Genomic DNA, 23,356 nt, shown 5'->3' with positions numbered 1-23,356 from the left:
TAGAACCTTTGGCAATAGCAGTGAGAACACAGGACTTCAAGGTATACACATCGGAGGACCAGAGCATCGGGTGGCTCTTTATGCTGATGATATGATCATTTTTCTAAAAAATGTAAGCAATTCTATACCAATATATCTGGAAACCAACAATTGTATCGAACTCTCGGGGTGCAGAGTAAATAATTCGAAATCCTCTATTCTGTTACTTAAGTCAGAAGAAAGGAAGAGCCCACCACAGCAGGATTGCAAATTTAACACAGTAAATTATTTTATTTGTTTAAGAGTAAAAATACTACCAAATTTACAGTAAGTTGCTTACTCTAACATGGAAGATGAACATATTGAAAAATCCCTTAATAGAATGACAACACTCAATCTCCCTGATTAGAAGAATTAATATAAACAAAATGAGTATTTTCCCCAAACTGCTATCTTTTTCAGAATAGGCTGCCTCCTCCTGGTTTCTTTTTAGGATTACAGAAATTGGTTAGCAATTTTATTTGGAACAATAGGCATCCCAGACTGCGTCTATCTCTTTGATAGAGGGGGATTGAAACTTCTCAATTTAAGATTGTATTACTAGGCAGTGTGATTTTCCCTGATGGTAACCCCCTCCCTTCCTTTTTGTGTTCAGCCAACCCCTCAAAACTTAAAGAAATCAATCTCTAATCTTATAGTGAGAAATATCACAGTGATATGGCTGAAGTGAAGAAATGTGAAGAAATCATTTCAGTTCTCTCATTACAGCCTAATTTGGAGAAATAAGTTATTCATACCAGGAGTATCTGATACAGGCTTTAAGCTTTGGACTCAAAAAGGGATAATGCAAATTAAAGATGTCTTTACATCTGATGACGATATTCTTTTGAGGAAAAAATTTGATATCTCTCCCCAAAACATTTTTTTTTTTAATTTCGACAACTTAAAAGTTTTATTGCAGCTTATCAATGTCAGCTCTGGAGTATTCCTTCTTTATTTGTTTTGGAAAGTATACTAGTACAAAATCCCTTTTGGAAAACAGTTAATATCTACAATATTAATAATTAATATCTTTTAAAATCCACAGACTCACCAGATAGTAAACTTACGGCGTGGAAAGAAAATATTATTCCTGGTGCTTGGACCCCGCAGATTGCCGCTTGCGGCTATATTTTATATATTGTTATAGTAATTACTATAATTACTATAGAAGCAAGCACGACAAACTGCACATGATTAAAAAATAAAAAAGTAGTCATTCATTTTGAAAGCCTAATAAATAGGAAGTGAAAGCTCAAACATAGGCTAGGATTACTAGGCTATAAAATGATTGCTGTCAGGTCAAATGTCAAAAAACAGCAGAGAATGATAAAATTAGTTGGAATGATTTTAAAGGTATTTAATTATTTACTTTAATCATATTTTACTGTAACGGACATCGTCATCATAATAACGTCATCTCGCACTACAGCTAATTATTATCAACTATAGTAGTCACACAATGATTACACAATAGTTCATAGTAATTACTATAACAATACATAAAATATAGCCGCAAGCGGCAATCTGCGGGGTCCAAGCACCAGGAAGACATTGAGGATTAAAGTAGTGGCCTCTAGTCATAGAATGCAGCAGATGTTTAGATTTTTAAGAAGGATCTCATTTTCTTATGATTAAGGTGATTATATCTGCTATAATCTACGCAAATCAGTTTAACATCCATGACAGGGATTCGAACCCATGACCGTAGAGTTCAAAGGCAGAGGCTTTCATGATGAGCCACAAGACATTTGTGGCACAGCTGCAATTTTTGAAACAATGTATTGAAAGGAAGCATCAAGGAACCATGCACCATTTTAGGAAAAGTAGCAGCATAAACAAATTTCATGTCTCTGGTCATAGATGGCAAATCGTTGGATTTTTAACAAAGACCCTTCCTTAAGATTAAGATAATTAGGTGTGTGTTCAGAACAGTTGCTACAGCACCATCCAACATCTGTGACAGGGAATCAAACCCATGACCTTAATCTTCAAAGGCTGTTTTTTGAGACAGTTTATTGGTATGGAGCAATAAGGAACCAAGCACCATTTTGGGAATTAGTTCCCACCTTGCAATTACTGTGACTATTGAGTAGTATAATTCCAAATGAAATCATGATACACGGTCAGTTTGTCATTTTGTATATTTGTGTCAAATTTGGTTATAATCAGTTATTGATGCATTTTTAGCCTTTTATAGCAGAATAAGCCAATTCACATAAATTTATTCAAATCTTTAGCCACACTGTGCTTAAAAGTCATGATATTTTCAATAACATTCAGAAATGCTGTTTGCTTAAAGACATACAGTAAAGCTTTCCATGTATATGTCAACAATGACACATGCAGTTACTGATTTGGCTCCCTCTGGTGGCCAGAGAAAAATACAACACTTGTTGCTCTGACCAAAATTTGCTGAAATCAAATTATAGGATTTCCTGTACAGTACAACCTACACATATTTGCAAAGTGATAATTCTCATTAAGATGCATAATTTGAAACAATTGTCATGTTTTCATTGTTTTTATTCTTAGACAAGAACAATTACATTTTTGATTTTTTGCAGTAAATTGAAAATTGTAAGAGCTAACATAAGCAGAATCAAGCCAAATGTCATACGTTTCCTCAACTGATTATCAATATACAAATCGATTTTGGTCACAATCAGAGCATAACAGACAAATTTGTGGTCCCCTGTTTCAGAATAGGCCAGACTGAACTGATTATTCCATAACTTGCAATAACATTGTGCTTAAAAGACAAGATTTTTTAAATAATTATTGATCTTGAGACTTTGATGGTTGTTTTGAGACCAAGTTTGAGATGATGCAAAAACATTTTCATTTTCAAACTCTGATGATTTACAGAAAAACAATAGAGTTTTTAACAGACTTGTATATGCAAAATTGCTTGGCTTGGTGGAGTACATAAAATTCGGAAACTTCCTTTGCCACAAGATAGATATTGCAAAGACTACGACCATAAGTATGTTTGAAGTCATAATTTGCATTTAAAGCTGATGCTTCCTCTGCTGGGCAGAAAAGATATTACCGTTACTGATTATGTGGCCAACCTCGGTTTAAGTCAAATATTCACATTTTCTGTGCAATTTTGGAACATACATATAATTGCAATGTTTTAGATGTTAATGAGATGTGTAATTTGAAACCATTATCTTTTCTTTATTTCAATCATAGAAGAAAATAATGACATTTTAATAATTATGCCCTAGATTAAGTATTACATACATACATCATCTAAACCGCTTATCCTTCTGGGTCGCGGTGGGGTGCTGGAGCCAATCCCAGCTGTCATTGGGCGGAAGGCAGGATACACCCTGGACAGGTCGCCAGTCCATCGCAGGGCAGTAGATTAAGTATTGTAGGGGACAATTTAAATGAAACTTTGCATGTTTCCTCAGAAAATAATGTACATGTTTACCAAGATTTGTCACAATCACATAAAAACTAAAGAATCTATATATATCGAAGTCAGAAAAGGCTAGGCTGAACAGATACATTGGTGTCTCATTGCCGGTCTTGCAATAAAGTCAAGGTTTTTTTGATAATTATTTACCTACAGACTCCACAGATTGTTTAAGACCAACATTGAAACAATTGTCTTAAAATCCACAGACTAGTTTGAAAAGCTCAGTTTTCAAACATTGATCAATCAAGGAAAAACTTTACAGAATTTTAAAAGACTTGTATTTGATAATGTCATTATCAGTGTAAGCAATGATATGAATTGATTTATTTTGATCTGTGATAAAATTTGTAGGACTTATTCTTGTTTATGCTCTATAGCGCCACCTCATGGCCAATTGAGGTCAAACTTTATAGGCTATTAGAGATTGCCTATGTGGACACATGAGAGAATTTTTGTAATGATTGGCCAATGCTAAGCCCTCCAAATGCCTGTTGAAAGCTTATTGGCCATTGGCAGCCATATTTGTAGAATGATTGAGTTGTCCGTAATAGATCACATATATATTAGGCAATGGATATAGCATGCAAAGTTTCAGCTCAATTGGCCAAGCGGTTGCTGAGAAACAGATTTTTGGTATCGCCCCCTATTGAGTAATTGGTATCAAACTTGGTGGGCTTCCACAGAATCATACTGATACCTTTGATGAGAATTGGCCAAAGCAATCTCGATCTGTAGCCATTTATGTGAATTAAGCCAAACCCAGAGGATCTTAATTGGCGCGTGGCAGCTATATTGTTTAAAAATATTTAATTTTTTTTGATAATTCTTGACCTCCAGACTTCCCTGAACATGTTGATATCTTGAAAAACCTCAGACTAGTAGAAAAATGTAGATGTCACATATTTTGCCAATTATGATGGAAAATATGGGGGCGAAGCAAAATACATGCAGTGGAGCGTTTATGTAGAATAAAGCAAGCATTATGTAAAAGCAAGAATTTCGATTGTAGGCCCCGCGGTTCAGGAGATATGAGCCAAAACGTAAAATGTTCTATAGCGCCACCATCAGGCCAACTGGGGTCGTTTCAGTTTCCTGAGTAGTGGGGGGGATTCTATATCTACCCTCCAAGTTTGGTCTTTGGATGACTACGGTGTCTTCTCCACAATCCACAATAGGAAATAAATAATAAATATAGCTGTATAGCTGCAAGCGACAATGAGTGGGTCCAAGCATGCATAAGCACAAGAAGCTCTCGTGCACTTTGAGCCAAATAGGCCTAATAAGGCCTAATGCAGTTTGGGCCTTCTAGGCAGAGAGGCTGAAAAGAAGTCTGAGTTAATCAACAGGCCTTCGATTGTCATGAACAATGAGCAGGGGGCTTTAAACCTAACGTATGTTTACATTTCACTTTACTGATCTACAAAGGTTTGTAGAACATGCGAAAGATTATCAACATGATGTCAAAAATACATGAGTAATGGTAAAATTTCTGTCTTAGTAGTGTCTTAGTAGTGTTTTCAAAGTATTTTGTTTCTCTATTTTAAAGGCTTTGATAAGCATGGCATAAAGAGACCCAATGCACTCATAAGGGCCCTTTTAGCATAAAGGACCTCAGTGAAAGAGGGTCAGAATTGGCCCAACGGTCTCCACATGTTATGAAAATTGATCAGGGACCTTTATCAAAGATGAGTGAGTTTTGTTCAGATTGACCTTTTGACCTTGGGATAATAAGCTGTAGTCTTTAAATGAATAATTCAAAATACTAGAGAAGGAGCGCAATTTATGACATAACATGTAATTACAAAGTTATTCAGATGATTGAACTGAATCAAAGGGCACCTCTTATTTATCTGTAGACTTTGTAGTATCGTTGTAATAACATTTTTAAAGATTTTAGGTATTTTTGAGTGCTAAATCGCCCCCTATGGGCCAATCAGGATCAAATTTCGCAAGCCACATCAGAGTCTCAATTCATAGACACTTTTTAAGGTGATTTGGACCAATGACTGATGAGCTATATCAATTTAAGCTAGCAATGCCATGACCACAATGATTCAGTGATGGAGGGAGACCACAATGAGCAAAAAAATGAAAATGTGCTGGATAATTATTTACCTAGAGAGATTTCTAGACCAGGATTGAGAAGTTAGCTTCAAATTCCACAGACTAGTTCGAAAAGTGCTATTTTCAAACAATTAACGATTGAAAAAAACTATGCACCTTTTTAGTACACTTATAATGACAAAATTGTTTGGAACACTGCACTGCATGAGGTCATCTAAGTTGTTTGACCAGAAATCAAAATCTGTACAAGATATGCTTGATTTTCATTAATAGCGCCCCGCAGTGGCCATATATTTTGAAACTTCACAGGTTGTTAGAAGGTGGTGAGATAGAGACAGGTGTCAAGTATCATGATGATTGGCCAATGGTAAGCCTCTCAAAGGGCTGCTGAAAGCTTATTGGCTGATGGCGGCCATAAATTTCAATATATCCACGTGTCCTTAAAGATTCACTTACAGTGTTTGTAATAGATGCTATTTGCAAAGTTTCAACTTAATCGGATGTACGGATGCTGAGAAAAAGCTATGTAGCATTGACAGCACCCCTTAATGACCTGTGCACACAAAAATTGATAAGCTTCCTCAGAGTCTCCTTAGGAATAAGCCTGTCAAGTTGCTGAGTTACAGCTTTTTAATTAAATAAGAATTGATTGTTCCAGAAGGATTAATTAGCATATGGCAGCCATATTGTTTAAAAAATTTAAAATATGTTCAGTAATTATTGAGGTTCTGGCTATGCTGAATTTTTTGACACCAGAAACATGAAGATAGGATGAAAACTGTACCCTAAAAAGAAGAAGAAGAAGAAAAATCCTAGCAAAAGCAATAGGGTTCCATGCACCTAAAGGTGCTTGGACCCCTAATAACAGCACATGAATAACAGAAACACTGGCAATGATGGCAATACAGTGACACCAATGATAACAATAACTATCACAATGTGCTTAACAGGACGTTTATGGAATATGGAATTAATAAGATAGATAAATTACATTAATGAGTGTGTGGGAATGTTCATGTGGATGTTTATGTGTGTCACAATGAGGGTGTGTGTGTTTGTGTGTATGCATGCGTGCATTCTCGTGGGCATGTGCAAAGAATGAGAGAATTGCTGAACTAGATCTCCTTGTCTGTGGCACAGCTGTAAGGGTCTTCCCTCTACTCCCTGAGCATGCACCAACATGGACTCATCCCCCTTGAGTGTGTACATGCAGTTTGGCGGTCCCGGATGACCCAGCTTAAAGATTCTGTTTTAAGATTATTAATAAAAACCTGAATAATCTACTGACTCATAAATATCTATATAACACCTTTAAATTCTTATTTGTCATCAGCATGTACGTTGAATGATGTGACTGCTTAAAAGTATATGCAGATCCTTCAATAAAGTTAGTCAGTTATTATAGCACTTGAAATTTATTATTCAAAAACAACTTTCATATTTGATTTTAAACTGTTATTCTAATTGTAGTATGATACATAGAAGTTTGTTTGCTAGTGTGTCTGTCAGCCACTTAGCAAGTATAGGAAGTAAGTACTTTGTCATCATTACACACTAAATATCAATGTCTAAAGTATCCAGACACTTAATTAGCAAATTAAGCTACTTTAAAGAGACCAAGTAAACAAATCTGTATTTCCTTGACAGTTCAGGAAACTTTAGTTGTCACTGTATAGTCTCACAGTGCTATGGTCCAGTGGAGCCATTTTTGAGTTATATACAGCAATACAATGACGACATTGACCCCGACCCTAACCCTGATGGGGGTGTGACTGAGTGGAACAGCCCTGATGGAGTGGACCAATGAGAGTCTTCTCTTTGAATATAGAATCAAACCCCAGAAAATGATCCTGAAGCAATTAATTTTGCGCACACAGCTGTGTAATCTCCATAGAAGAGCATTACCAATAGAATGCCGTTTGGCATTGAGCTTACTAACTAGCAAATACAAAGTTCATGCAAAGATTGTAATTGTAATGTTTGGAATAAGCTAAATTGTTGGAGCACATCTGTTTTCTTTTTGTTTGTTTTCTTTTGTCAAAAAGGTGCGAAACCTGCGCTCTGGAGTGTCACGCATGGCAGTAGTGACTTTGGGAGAGTTGTACTCTTGTCTGCAGAAGGGAATGGACCAGGAGTTGGAAGCTACAACCAAGGCACTCTTACACAAAGCAGGAGAATCCAATGCCTTTATCAGGCAGGATGTGGATGCAGCACTGGACAGCATGGTGCAGAACTGCACACCTACCCGTGGCATGAGTGCCCTTCTCACTGGAGGACTTGGGTCAGTTAGCTTCCAGCTAGAGGCAGCAGTCACAGGAAGTCATATAATAACTTGTTTAAAAATATTTTTGGCTCAAAGTCTTTTCTGCATTTATCCTCTGACACAGTAGTGTGAGAGATGGTCATGTATATGGGCAGTGCATCATAAAGTACTTGTTATATAGTAGGTTAACATTGTAAAACTGCATTAAACACTGCATCCACGTATAAGGACAGCTTTGTCGAAAAAACAGAGAAAAATTATTAAATAGCACAGGATACTTTTTTCGACCATAGCTATATACAGTTGTATGCAAAGGTTTGGGCACCCTTGGTCAAATTACTTGTTCTGGTCATTTTCTATGTGAAAGTAAGTACACAGATTTTTGCACAGTCACTGTATAGTTGGTTAATTTAACATATTTAAAAAAATAATACATAAATTATGGCCTGTGCAAAGGTTATGGCACATTTTATATTTTGTTTTTTTTCCCCAATATATTAAACTCTGTATTAAAGCTAATAAATATAAATTGTGTAATGCCATTTTTCCATTTAGGTTTTTTCCCTGTACAAGATTTGATAACATATTTTTGCTTAGAAAATCAACAAAGTATGTCATTTACTTAGGACTGTATAGTGTTTTTTACAGAATTAGAAAGTACTGTATCATTTGAATGGATGAGTTCTCCATTTAATTATGAATGCCATAAATAAAGTCTGTTACTTTTTCTGTTTTCTTCATCAAAAGTCACTTGAATCCAGTAGTAAGAAAGTGCACTTCTCAGCACTTGGCTACTCTGGTAGAAAAGATTGGTGCTGGGCGCTTACTGTCTGGGACCAAAGATCTCACAGACCGAATCTTGCCTGCTATAGCCAAACTGGCACAGGACTCTTCCCAAGAGACCAGGTTTGCACTACCCTTATTACTTCAATTTCAGATCACAAAAAAATGTTACAGTTTAAATTACCCAGCTAATACTGAATCACTGTTAAGTTTTCTCAACACAGTCTCAGTTGAACTAAACTTTTGTGTTTTCATTATTTCTCTTAGATACTTTGGTCGGCAGATGCTGCTGTTATTGTTGTCTCATCATGACTTTGATAAAATGGTGGCAAAGTACATCCCTGACAAAGACCTGGCAGCCATCAGGGACACTGTCCTCACACTGAAAACCAAGGTGACAGTACAGCACATCTATTTGAATGCATGATAATGCCAAGTATTTTTTGTTAGGATCAGAGTTCTCATTTACTGACTTGTTCTGTGTGTGTAATGAAGTTTGCATTATTATTTTGAGAATCATCACAACAGTCAGAGACTGATGTTTATGTGATTTCAGGGTCTGGGTGAGATGCCTCATGATACTCCTTCAGCTCGAGGCAGACACTCCATCCCTAGTGTTGGACTGGTGCGCGTCTCCTCTCACGCTCGTGAACCTCAACTTACCCTCAGGTCTTTGTGATTTTGGTCTTTTAATTTTAAATGCATTATATAAATTGTCTGCTCAGGCTCTGTAAAAGAGCTTTTACTGTTGTGTATTTCAGTAAAGACGGTGGAAAAGCACAGACCCACAGCATTGCAGACAAGACAGAGTACATCAAGCAGCTTGCAGTCCTGCTGAGTTCAAAAGACTTCAGGGAACGCATCAAGGGCATTGATCAGTTGGTCACTGACTGTGAGGATAACCCCTATATGATCCTGGGCAACATGTTCCCGGTAACTCATTTGATTTTTAGTGCATTTAGCAGCTTTCAGACCTACGATGTCAATGTAAATGTCAACACATTAGAAGAAATATCAAAATTCAGGCACTTAGAATTCGTTCACCCAAGGACTTTGCAGACATCTTTTTTTGGGTTATTTTTGCAGACACGGGTATTTTTTAAATTCAATATTTAAATTCAAGTGAGGGCTTGACCATGGTCCAGGGAACAGAACCGAATTGAAGTTTTTCATATGCACACCGTGACAGAGGGTTATTTATTGATAGAGGTATATAAACACAAAGCAATAGATTACAAAGGTATATAGGCACTAAATATTGGATTACTAGTTGTGGAAAGAAACCAGAGATATTGAATATACTGAACAAAAGTACTAAGATTAGCTGATTTTCCAAATTTTGTGGCTTTTGAGCAGCCAGCAGAACAACCCTAACACTAGTGTAAAGCTGGCCTTAAGTGTCAATAAAGAAAAGCAAAATCACAGTGAGACTGAGACCACAAAAGGGCAGTGCAAGTGAATCTACGACCTGGATGCCTCAGAGCTGCGGTGATGCGCGTGTCGCGTTGAGGGGAAGAGAGGCCGCTGCTGGCATGGGCTGGAGCAGGGTCCGCAGGTCAAAGGTCAAAGCTGCTGGATGCCTCAGAGCCGGGTTGATGCGCGTGCCATGTTGAGAAAGAGGAGCCCGCTGCTCACACAGGCTAGGACGGGTCTGCAGGTTGATGATTTGGACTGGGCCCCACTGGCAAGCAGGCTTCTTGCAATGCTTGGCGGCCTCTCTGGTGAGGAACACAGATCTTCTTCTTGGCGATGGAGACAGGCAGTGGTCGGAGCAGGCTCTTGATGTGGATTTCAGTCAGCACTGTTTTACCTCTGTTTCCGTTCTAAAACTAGGTTCTGAGCGGCCTATCATTGGCAATTAGACTTTCAAAATGGATTAACGAAACTTGAAAAACAAACGCAGCTAGATGCAGCTCTTCAATAGTCTTAACCTTACAATTACATCACTTCAAGATTACTGAGTAAATGAAACAAAACGGATTAAGACACAAGACAAACAACTAACGTTTAAGATCTGCAGAACGAGGAGAGCGGGCTTCTTTGCTTGGAGTTTCATTAAGGTTACATGTTGGCTGTCTCGCTCCCTTCAGGGCCAACTTTCCCTGTCTTTCTGTTTCTTCTTCTTGTTCTCCTGACTGTTACTCTTTCTTGCCGGCTTTAAAGAAAGAACTTTGAGGGGCAGAGCTAAGGCGGGGAAAAGGTTTTGGTTGCTTTGTTACATATAATGAATATGTAATTTCTTTGAATGCTGCTCAAGTGTCACATAATCCTTTGGAGATTCTGGGTGTGGTTACACTTAAGTAAAAGAAACTTAGAAGCATGCAATTTCACAAACATAAAACATTATTGTTTCCATAGTGACTATTACAAATGGCTATGGAGCTTACAGATTATTATACCTAAACGTATACCATAATATGGTTACATACAATTAGTTGAATCCTTAACCATTCTAGTCATATAAGAAGTAGGAACTACATAGACAAAAGAATTAAATTGTTAAGACAATTTCAAGGTTATACGTCACACTACTATTTCTAAACAATGCTTACACGAACGGTTACATAATAATTCAGAGTAAAATAATTGAGTACGTAATCATCAATAATTCTGTAGATATGTTGGCAGAAACTCTATGATTATACATAGTCACACAAGCTACACACTTTAGAATCCTACTTCTAATAACACTACAAGAAGACTTGCAAGAAAAGCAGATATATAAGATTAACGGTGGTCCTGAAACATATGGGTTGTTTCTCAAACAAAAGAAAAATTATATAATGGGTGAAATTAACAGTTGTGAATGATCAAAGAACAATACAATAACCTAGATCAGTGAAGAAGGGTTACAATTCAAGAATCAAAATAACTACTAGAATATAAAAGAGTATAGTGTAGAAAGTTTGGTATTAATTCCCTTCGACAGGGATTAATCAATTCACGTCTGACAAGGCAACGTGTTAACAGTAACAGAGGTGTTCTTCACAGTTTGATAAAGGAAAGGCATTTGATTGATACTTGATTAAAGATCACATTGTGAATAATTTGCCAGAAAGCAGGGCTCCCAAGAGCCTAGCCTCTGCACAGACCCCAAATTTATGATACTGAAGGAATGCACTTAAGAGTATCTGGCCACACCAAAGGGTCTGCTCAGGGATTCGTGAGGTCTCAACAGTCCCCTCACCCAGAGTTAATTGGTGGGCCATCTTTGGCCTTTGTTTTAGGTTAGATGTCTCTCTTTGTGGGGGAAGGTGAGATGTATGGGTGTGAGAGAGAGGGAAAGGAATTTTCAAAAGTCACAATTTATCAGTATCCCAAAATTTACTTCAATGATGTCCAAAGGTCTCTTCAGGATTTTTATAAAGGGGTGGCATGACGTTCCATTACGTTGCCTTTAAACTGTTAGTCAAAAGAAAAAGAAAGTCTTCAGACCTCTGGGTCAAAGTAGGTCTGTTCTGAGGTGAGCCACCCCCCTCCCCACTTCTGCACCAGGTTGCCAAAGGGGGGGCCAATGGGGGTTGCGAGACGTGTCTTTAGCAGTCAGCCATAAATTTACTATTTGTCCTTCTAAACATGCTGCCGCATGCAGATGCAGATCTCACTTTGCTCAAAACGTTCTGATAAGTTTATGAATTAAAAACAGCAAAGCATGCTACACTCAGAACCAAGAACATAGAGACTACAGTGTCAGTATCAAAAAAAAAAAAATATATATATATATATATATATATATATATCACAGTAAAGTCTCAAGGAAAAGGATTTTAATATTTTACAATGATAAATAGATGGATGGATGGATGGATAGGTATGTAGGTAGGTAGTTATGATATACATGTGTATATATACTCATGTGGAATGATGGAAGGAAACTAATCAGAATTACTTTATTTTGGCAAGCATTTTGTACATACAAAGAATTTGTCTTGGTGAGTGCACATATGTATGATGTAATAATCATAAAATATGCATCAGTCAAATATTCAGGAAAGATGAAGAAAAGTAGTTTCTAAAAGTGCTCTCTAACTTATTTTGGTGGAACATCCAACAGTGCTACATGACTCTGCATTAATCAGAACTCAGCATCTAATGTGCTTTGGAACCATTAACATGGTGAAAAAACATTCTTTTAAAAGTTCATCAAGTTTTACAGTAGAAAAGTGTCCATTTTCACATGTTGTCCAAAGCAGTGTTGTAGTGTACAAAACATTCTGCTTTCATGTAAAATATCAGGGATAAGTGTGAGTAGCTAATGCAAGAAGGCACAGAGATTTCTGAATCATGTAATCAGGTATGAAAGCATATGTGTCAAAATTAAAATTAAAATGTAAAATGGTAATGTATTTGTATATTTGCCTTTAAATTTCGCACACATTTGTGCAATGTTGAGCTCAATTTCAGTACTGTGATTTTATTTGCCATTTTGTATGTTAGTATTGACATTTAATTTACACAATGATTTAGATGCTTTATGCAATTTTATATGCATTTTTACTCACTAGTAATGCATTTAAATTGCTTTAACAAAGAGAACCCCAAGCTAGTAAGATGGCAAAATTCAAATGTAAATGGGAAACAGCACCCGTCCTGTTTGCATTAACATTGTTTTTGCTAGCCAACCATAGGCAATAGATGCAGGAGATAGAGATTAATCAAGGTTTGTGGGCAATTTTCTAACTTACAAAGTGAACATCAGAGATGTTGCTGTGTTCCACTTTATCTGTTACAAAAAATGTACTCATAAAATTTGCTGTAATTGTAACAGTACACTTAGACGTGTAAATCACATAACCGCCTTGTCATAGTGGTATCAGCCACTGTACCATGTTGGTACCCTGTCATATTCTAACTGAATTCAGCTAGGGGGTCTCTAATGTCCTGCTTTGCTTTTTAAAAATTAATATTTTAAAAATCACTAGTATATGTGTGTGACATAGTGAGCACAATGTAGCGTTAGCTATCTAGCTTAATTCTGCAGTCCTCAAATTCATGCAGTACATTGGCAGCTGAGCTGATGGCAGAGCAATATATCCACATCTGATGCTCATGTTGTAAAAGATATCCCTGCATTGCATCAACTGGAATCTCTGTGTCCAGCTTCACTTTCACCCACTGTTCTCAGTTTATAAAGGCTGAAGTTAGCTTTTTTTCCTGTTCCACCTTAAACGTTGCTGCTGCAACATTCAGACGCTCTGTAAGGTGGACTGGAAAATTTGAAAAACATGCTGGTGAAAAGGAAGCCTCATTCTTATCAACCAGATTGATAAACCACAGAACTTGGCCACACGTTCAACTAAACACTTTCTCATGGGGTCATGTATATAGACATTAAGCATCACAAGTGGCTATATTTTTCTTCTTCGCCTCATCTGCTAGCATAAGAGTAGCCATAAACTCTAAGGCTGCCATGTTTTTAGATGAAGTCTTTTCTGCTGAGCATACTGTTGGCCCTGACCTGATAGGATGATTGAAAATGAGTTTGACTAGACTATCACTTTCATGGTATTCCCAACCTGTCAAAGACTTTTACACAAATTGAGTGCAGTAGGTGAGAATATGTAACTGCAAAGAGGAGAAGCACTGTGTCCCACATGCATTGAATTTGCCATTTTCTAGCTTGATGTTCTCTTTGATAATGCAATTTAAATGCATTATTAGGGAGTGAAATGCATTTAAGATAAATAAGATAAATTATATTTTAATCATCATTTTGACACAATTATTGCATTAGCATTTTAGACATATGCAGGTCTGGAAATACATTTTAATTTAAATAAAGCTACTCATAAAGCTTCTAAAATCTCTTTGTAAATGAAATGTCAATAATGGTATACTAAATGGCAAATTAAAATCAGTACTTATATGAATTTTGAGCTTAACTTTACATGTATGAGTGGAAAATCTAAATATGCAGACATAAAAATACATTGTTATTTTACATATATTACAATTTCATTTTAATTTAGATACTGATAAGCTTCCATAGCCAGGCAGCTACAATAAATAACAAACCATTTAAGCAATATAAGCAGCTGTTGGTCAGACAACTCAAGAAATTACTCAAAAAGAACTTGGTTAACTTACTTGGACACATCTTGCTCACTCTAGGTCTCTCTTCCTTTGCAACAGATATTTGATGCCCTTAAATCACGACTGCAGGAGTCAAATAACAAGGTTAACCTGTATGCCTTGGAGGCCTTACAGAAGATAATCCCATTGCTCAGAGACAACTTGGCCCAAGTGGTTTACATCCTTGTGCCAGCTATAGTGGACAATCACCTCAACTCCAAGAATGATGCAGTTTACATGGCTGCAACAGGTGCCATTCAAGCTCTCATCAGTAACATCGGTGAGTTCCTTTGTCTCTTTAAAATATGTCACTTGTTGCTGAGGTCAAATAAATGATTTTCCTTTGTATTATGTTTTTGTACTATTATTTATTGATGCAATTTGAAAATGCCTGCTGTGTGTGTGTGTGTGTGTGTGTGTGTATGTATGTATATGTGTGTGTATATATATATATATATATATATATATATATATATATATATATATATCATTTGATTGCAGCACTAACATCAAAACAGGTGGTGCTTTGATAAATACAAATAAAGCATAATTAGCAGTACTGTCACTGTATGGCAAAAACAATTATGTTACATAATCTGTTTTTACATATTTTTGCAATGTATGAAATAACGGATGCAAGTCCAGATGGACAAGGCAAAAGAATGAAGCATAAAATAGGACAGGTATACACAAAAATTTTTGCAAAAACAAGACCAGCTCAAAAATTTACTGTCAGTCATTTTGGGCTGAAACAAATTGCCATGGTGGACATAAAAACATTTTGGAGTTCTGTGATGTTTTTAGTAAATAGACAATGCTTTGACATTTTGACAGAGACTATTGAGTGATTGTTATAAAAGAGGATCAAGTATCAAATTTGCAAAGCTTGGAAACTTTTGGCCTTGGAAATGAGCAGAAAACAGGTTGGTGAGGACAGATAGCAACAGATCGTAAGCAGTGATTGGAGGGCTAAGAAAGTAAGGAAGGTCTTGGGAATCGTCAAAAGGACTACCTTGCACGTTCAAGAATGATGCAGAGTGTCAGGACTTTGATTACCTATAATATGATGACCAAATAAAATGTCAAATTTTATTCTCTTAAATTAGCACTTTGAAAATACTTTTCCCCATTTTGACTTAGTAGATCTGTGATCAATCTGGGCTATGCTGTTTAACAAGTTGCAAAATACTTGTGAGTATAACACACTTCCTGCCTAAGTATGTTTTTAGTGTTTACCCCAATACACTAAAGGCCCTCCATCACACAGGGCCCTATGCTCAACCAGGTTGCTCTGATGGAAGATCCAGCCATTGCCAGTATCCTAATGTAGTGGTTGTTTCAGGCGATTGGATCATGTGAAATGCTTAATTGAACGGTGACATGTAAAAATTTTGTAACATTGTATGCTGAAAGGCTGCTTGATTAAGTACACCTCTTTGCATCATCAGTCAATTTCCATTTCATCAGGTCAAATTACCATATAGGTGCACTTTGTAGTTCTACAATTACAGATTGTAGTCCATCTCTTTCTCTGCATGCATCAGTGGTCAGGATCCCCACAGATTTGGTGTTATATGGGTGATGGATCATTCTCAGCATTGCACAGCGCTCGCCAAGTGGGCCGCGTTCTCTGATAAATCCGAGCTATCAGGTGACGAGAAGAACCGCCAGACCCGCCTGCTGCTCTCCTAATGGCCGCGCTGAAACGACTGACCGAAGTGCATCGCGCAAAATTGGAAACACGGCCCTGCGGGTCTGCCGTGGTGGGCTCCGTTTTCGGCTGTGCTCCTCACTGAAGCTCCACCCGGCGAGTTTTCATTCATTCAGCGTTCAGTGTGAAAGCAGCTGAAAACTGCGCTGCGTGCCCAGCTCGAGCCTTTAACACGGTATAATCACGCGAGCTCTCGCATCTGCTCGCTTTAATAAGTCAGCGCTGCTGTAGATCACGGACAGACTTTATCCTGAGTAGAACCGTATAAATGATCCTGGGTCTGTTTACCTGCTGAAGTGCTGAAGACTGTGTGTACGGCGAGCATCGAGGTCTTCACCATAAAGCAAAGCTAAAGCGGACTGGGGCTGTTTTGTTTTCACAATGCACAAATTGATCGAACCACAAAACGAACTACAAACGAACCGAACTGAGACCAGCTCGAGAGGTGGTCTCAGTTCGGTTCGTTTTTAGGGCCGTTTAGGGGGGTCTGAGTTCGTTTGGCGTGTTCACATATGCAAAAGAAACCATGACTCAGCGGTCTGAGTCTACTTCAGACGCTGAAACGGCTCCAGTGTGAAAACGCCCAGAGACATCAGTGTCACTGCAGTGCTGAGAATGATTCACTACCCAAATGATACCTGCTCTGCAGTGGTCCTTATATATGATTTCTATGAACTATAAATCTAAATCAGCTGTTATCTGTGACATCTGTTTGCACCTCATCCATATGAGCTCCATAGTAAACAGTCATTCCGTTGATTTTGGTAAATGGTTGACAGTAAGTGTGAGTTTGTGCTTCTCAATCATTTGCCCACAGTCACATTCTTCAACATTAAAGGTTTCTGCATGTGCATGATTAGGAGTAGTTCTAAATGTACACACAGTCTTGCACATCGTTTACACACAAAACTTCAGACCTGCTGCTTCTTCCTGCTTACATGTCTTCTGCTGAAGTAACCTTTTTGGCATGGGTTTAGGTCACATAACTTGTCAAAATGCCAATGTAAAAAATCTTCTGATACCCACTAAAAAGAACACACAAGTGCAGCACTATGCAGGTGATGGGGGAAAAATTATGGGAAAATGTTCATAAATTCAATTAGGTTACCAGTTCATAAGTCTTTTCCACCTTCCACAAGATATGCGTACACACAAGTAATTTGTGTACCTAGTTAACTCTTAGTCAAAACATTACCATTAGCTGACACTAAAATGCTGACCTTCAATCAGTCACAAAAAATATTGTTCATGGCAGCATAGCAATAACCTGTCTGGTCTCTAAAGAAAAATGAAAAAGTTATAGTTTTTTTTAAGTTTGCCCCATTAATACTAAATTACATCTTAAATATTTAATTTGCCTACAGATTGAACTGAAATTTTAACTATATAAATATGCTAGGAAGAGTATTTCACTTTAAGCTGTTTGGTTTAATGTTAATAAATTCCCACAACTGGTCAATTTTTTAGAGGCTGTACTTTTTATGTCATGCTATTTATGTACAAACGTTAGTCTTTGAAAATTATTCCTACATTTCTATCACACCTATGAATATTTTATTTCTGCATGCAATATTGAAGCTAAATTTAAGGCTTCCTGACCCTATACCATATTAAAAGCTTTTTTGGAATTTGAAATTTTAAATATAACAAACTACTAGCTTTGCAATTTGTTGGTTGTAAAAATAAAATTGAAAGAATCCTTTGAGATGGGACAGATAGGAATATACACAAGAAGTCTAGAGCTGTTATTGGGATAATTGTAAGGATTCTTAGTCACAAATTAACAATAGCACACAGCAAAAGAGTGACATTAACATGTAATCTCACAATAATTATGCTTCTTGATTCATTATGAAAATGTGCTTAAAACAGTTTAGAAATTTTAATCATCACTTCTACTCAGTCACTTTTAGTTCTGCTCAAGGCAATCATGAACCTGAATAATTAAAGCAGGAGACAAAATGCATGTTTCTCAGATCATCATCATCAGCTGGAGATAGTAGATCATGTAGTTAATATATAGTTAGGAATAATGACATTTTACTACATGTAGTTAAAATAAATATATATAGATTTAGCTGCTGATAGGGAGCTGAGTGACATCACATTTCAAACCTCATTGCTTAATAACTTGAGAATTAAAATAGCATAAATGTTTATTTTAGCAGCACAAAGATAGCACAAATGAAAGAGACTTTTTTGCAATGTAGACATTGATGAGGGGGCTGAGTGACACCACAGGTAATAAAATACATTTAATTTTTCAAAAACGGTACCAGCACAAATGATGATTCCTACAGCACAAACCAGCACAAACAAATAGCAGTATTTTTATTCTGTTTCTGATCACATGGGGGACCAAGCATCATGGAGGTCCTGTGATCATGGCTGTAAGGACCACCACAACACCACGGTACCATGGCACATCACAATCATATTTCTGGAAAAAAATATATAGTGCAGGGCTTGTGGTGTTTAAATGTACCATAACTCAAAATTAACTTAGAGTGGATTAACTCATCATTTTCTTTACTGCAATGAGAACAGAATATTAAAACAAAAAAGCTGCATTTTTAAGATAAAGAAATTTGATTTGTTTTCTTTGATCGTTGTCACTGTATTATGGCCAGTCAAATCATTACACTCTCCGCCAAGCTCTGCCTTTTTGTTGGCCCTCCAGTCACTGATTAGCAACTGTTGCTAGCTGCGATTGCCTCAAGCCTTCAGTTCTTTGTCGGTGCACCAGCATTTGAATTTTAAGCTCCAGCTATGTTCACACAATGTACCTGTAGGACTTATAAATGATGGATCCCATCCTTGATAGAATGTGTCATTTTCTACCCAGTGTTGATGAAAGTAAGGTGACAGCAAGTCCTAGATGTGCGCTTGAATACTGCAACTTAATATCATCTTCACACTAATTTCAGTGTGTAGCTAAAACTGTGGGCCAGTATGGGTCAATCACTAATCTTGCTACCACAACAGCCATAGGTAAAGCACCCCCTTGTCAAAGGTTTTAGCAGCTCTGTAAAAAACGTATGGCACCGCCACTGAGAATAGAGTATGTCTGTTCTCATGAAACTTGCACTTAGTGAATTTTTTTGGGAGGAGAAAGGCTAAAATGCCAGTGTATAAATATTTTTTCTCTCGAGTAGAATATTTTTTAAATTGTAAATACGAGCAAAACTGTGCTACTGCCCTATGTTCGCTCTCTGGTTCAATTTGACATGTCCTTGTTTTTGATTAGTTGACTCGTGAAAAGTTATGTGGAGCTTTTTAGCTGAAGTTGAACTTTCTCACTGTTTGCGTTAGCTAGCTGACGTTTACTTTTATGCACATCTCTTACTGTTTTCTCAGCTAGTGCTACTTGTGGATGTCTTCTACTTTAAAATGGTTTTAATGAATGATTTTAGTTGATAGTGTAGACTTACTGATATTTCTTTTTCATAACTTTACATACACATTCACACACCTTCAGATTTAGGCTTGTCAGGACATGGATGTAAGCTAAAATAGCAATGACATGATATCAAACTCACAGCCTGATGTGCATCATGCATTATCTTCATAAAATGTTTAAACTGGTGATGTTTAAAAAAAGTTATGTTAACGTATCTTGTGGGTTAGAATAGATGGATTCTTCTGCTCTGTTTATTGTGAAAACGGATGATTGTGCACTAGGATTTTGGTGTGATCTTTTGAAGTTAGAATGGAGTATGCAATGCATGTATATTTAGTGATCATAATTAGCCATTCTCTTTAGCTGGTTTGAGTTTTTAATTTTCAATGCAAAATGAGCAAAATACATTTCAGAGAAATTAAACAAGTTACCATATGTTACCAATTGTTGCTCATTTTTCAGACAACACGATTCTTCTTCAGATCTTTTGCACAAAGGCTCAGTTTCTCAGTGGGAAGGCTAAAGTGGACCTTGTTGATAAAGTTGCAGGTAAGTACAAGATATCCATGGTGCATTTAGCCTTTGACGTGATCATGGAGAGTTTGCACAGTCAACTGTTTCAAGAAACACTATTGGCAGTTTGCTGTGCCAAAAATGTCATAATGCATAGTAATCATAATACAATGCCACTGATTCTAAAATCATTCAGTCTAGTTTTAAATTTGTCAGTGAATGCCATCTCATCTGAGTGGAACATCAGTCATGTCAGTAATCATAACCAAAGACTTCAAGTAGTTTTCACTTTTTCAAATAGGGTAAAAATGTGATGGAAAATTCTTGGTTAGGTTGGTTAGCCACTGGAAAAATTTATTTACATGTAAACCCAAGTTAGAGTTTTGCCTCAGCACTACTGTCATATCTTAATCCTCTGAATCCTTTTCCTGAAATGCTCTTGAGCTCATGGCATGCTTAGTGTTGTCAGTTTGTTTTTTTCTCATTTTGTAGAACTGGTTAAGGAGCTGTACCCACGCAAACCACAGCTAGTAGAGCAGAAAGTGCTGCCTCTACTCTGGCACCTCTTGGGGACTTCAAGCAACAGTGGCACTGTCCGTGGGAGGGGCGGTAGTGTGAGAGGGGCCACTGCCAACCTGTGCCAAGCCCTTTACACGCACATGGGCCAAGCATTGATAGATTGTGCTGCTTCTCAACCTTTGAACATTCACCAGAGCCTGAATCACTTTTTGAAGAACCTTCCAACCCCATGAGATATCCCACCCAAATGTCCAGATGACAACTACACTCAATTAATCAAACATGAATTCTACTTCAAGAAATGTGTTCTTGAATTTCTTACAGTGCCTGTACTTTTTTAACAAGAAAAGAAAAAAAGAATCTGTTCCTGAAGAACCTCCCAGCCTTGAGATCTATGACTAAGATGTCCAGACCAAAACAACACAGATTACAAACATTTATAGTACTTTACGGTAGATATGTTTTTGCATTTCTCAGAAAGTTTGCACTTTAGAAAAAACGAACAAGAAAAAGCTACAAAAAAAAAGATTTTTAAAACTTTGAAGTAGCAGGACATTAAGTCCTGAAAAGTCCTTCAGTATAGGAGTACAGATTTTAGTTTATGGAATCAGGATTAATATTTTCAAGAGCGCTGCTCTTTTTGCACTTTGAAACATTAACACTATCCTCATAAGTTGCATGGTGACTATAGCTATACATTTTTCTGAGATTGTTACTGTTATTTTTCTGTTTGTGGGTTTTTCAAAATGCTGACATATCCTGAGACAACCATGCAGAATGTAATTTTTGGAATGCAAAATGAAAAGGCTGTGTACCCTTATTTTTTGATGTTTGTGATAAAACTTGAATATGAAGAGTCCTAAGTGGTTGTTCTAAACCTTTGTGCAAGTAAAAGTTATTTACAAAAAACATTTCTACTGTGTAGTTAAGAAGTGTAGAGGCACAGTATTACCTTAATGTACTTGCTGTATAATGTTGCAATATGCAATGCATCATATGCATAGATGAACACTTCCGTAGTAACTTAACTGAGTAATTATGGCCTTTGTTATAAGTGGGACCCTAGTCCTAACAATTTTGCATGAACACATTTATTGGTGGAATGAAAAGAATGTATTTGTACTAGTCAGACAATTTGATGTACGCCAACACCAGAATGAAATCTGGATGTAAAACAACTGTATTTCTGGTGAACAGGCAAAATGATGAAAGCTGGCTCAAAACTAGCAGGTATATTAATAGGCAACACACACATTTATGCCCAGATCTCTAATTCTTATTTAGTATAGTGCCAGTCTCAAGTAGTTTATTTTGAAATCTGAAGTTAAATTAAATTATAAACTATACTCAATGTGGTATGTAGATTGATCAATATAATAAATGTTTTATTTCTGTAAACATTTATGAATTTATATTTACAACACACATCGTTTTCTCATTTCTTCACAGGTAAAGGGCAAAAGTGTGTGAAAAATGACAGAATACCCCAGTGTGACAAACATAAACAAACTGCCCAATCCTGCCACAAAATATATCAAAATAAAATACAGAATTTTTCCAATTTTCCAATTCCAATTTTATCCAAAAGGAAAAAAGGAAAAATGTTTACTTCATTGTAGAATGATTATAAATACCATTATTCACAGCCTTTTAGGACAAAAAAAGAACACAAATATTTATAGTAATTATGATTGTTATTTATAAATAATCTTTCACATTTTCAGTTCCTATTATGTTTTGTTATTCCTGCCACTACATTGAATAAAAGCCATTAAACTATGAGAAAACCTATTGATCAGCATAAATATCAGTTTTGTATGCATTCTTGTTTGTATATAATCAGCCCCATTAAGAACATTTGGCTATCTGAAAGGAATTGCAAGTAGGGGGGAAATGCTTCAACACTTTATTGATTCCTAAGCTAATTACTGTCTTAACACAGAAACAGCACACATCCGGGCCCTCATAACCTGAAGAGAAAACAGAATCAAATATGACTGGATTTTAGAAAGAAATGTTACAATCAGATTAATGTGACTCATTTATTAGTATATAAATATTTTCATAAATACTGGCAAAATAGGTCATTTTTCAGTTTGTTTGTAATTAAGAGGGTTGACATTGGGTTTTGTGACATTAAAGGAGTCTTTTTCTTTTTGCATTATTTTGAGAGGCATGTCACTTTAAAGGCTCTTGGTTGATTTTTTTTTTTTTGCTATTTCATAAGTGAATCATCGTGCTAGTTGCTGTCTGGAGCAGCAGGAAACTTTCGGTCTACCATGTGCTCAGTGCCGCGTACACAACAGTGCTTAAACGTTTGCTTCAAACAGTAGTAGGTTCACAAAGATGTATTTGTGACTTGCTTCCCTAATAGAGTCGAACTGCAATGAAAGGCGTTTCCGTAAAACAAGAACGCCCACATCAGGAACGCCCACTTATCATTCATTGACCGATATATCTGCAAAATGGCTTCTCTCATTGGTGGGTACGACTCAATGGGGAAAATACATCAGTATTTGTAAAGACGTTACTAATACTAAATTAATATTGTTTGTACATATTTACCTAATGTTGGCATTTAAA

The 23,356-nt window shown here is 36.7% G+C and overlaps 1 protein-coding gene across 5 annotated transcripts in view; it reads left to right on the top strand.

Annotated features, from left to right (window-relative positions):
• The window catches only part of LOC118824208 (TOG array regulator of axonemal microtubules protein 1), an 85,333-nt gene extending 62,894 nt beyond the window's left edge, over nt 1-22,439 (top strand). For 4 of the 5 annotated variants that reach the window (XM_036594212.1, XM_036594214.1, XM_036594213.1 and 1 more), the window contains 8 exons: nt 7,558-7,793; nt 8,523-8,681; nt 8,826-8,952; nt 9,115-9,227; nt 9,320-9,491; nt 14,691-14,910; nt 20,204-20,290; nt 20,747-22,439. In XM_036594212.1, coding sequence (XP_036450105.1) covers nt 7,558-7,793; nt 8,523-8,681; nt 8,826-8,952; nt 9,115-9,227; nt 9,320-9,491; nt 14,691-14,910; nt 20,204-20,290; nt 20,747-21,006 — 1,374 coding nt within the window. In that variant the 3' untranslated portion in view covers nt 21,007-22,439. Of the gene's footprint in view, nt 1-7,557; nt 7,794-8,522; nt 8,682-8,825; nt 8,953-9,114; nt 9,228-9,319; nt 9,492-14,690; nt 14,911-20,203; nt 20,291-20,723 lie in introns of all 5 variants that reach the window. The other variant, XM_036594215.1, reaches the window with a different exon arrangement.
• The last annotated feature ends 917 nt before the right edge of the window (nt 22,440-23,356 follow it).

Source organism: Colossoma macropomum, unplaced genomic scaffold (genome assembly GCF_904425465.1).
Source record: "Colossoma macropomum unplaced genomic scaffold, Colossoma_macropomum, whole genome shotgun sequence".
In the NCBI taxonomy this organism is placed as follows: domain Eukaryota; kingdom Metazoa; phylum Chordata; class Actinopteri; order Characiformes; family Serrasalmidae; genus Colossoma; species Colossoma macropomum.
The sequence above is the reverse complement of the archived record's forward strand: the minus strand, read 5'-3'. Positions and strand labels throughout refer to the sequence as shown.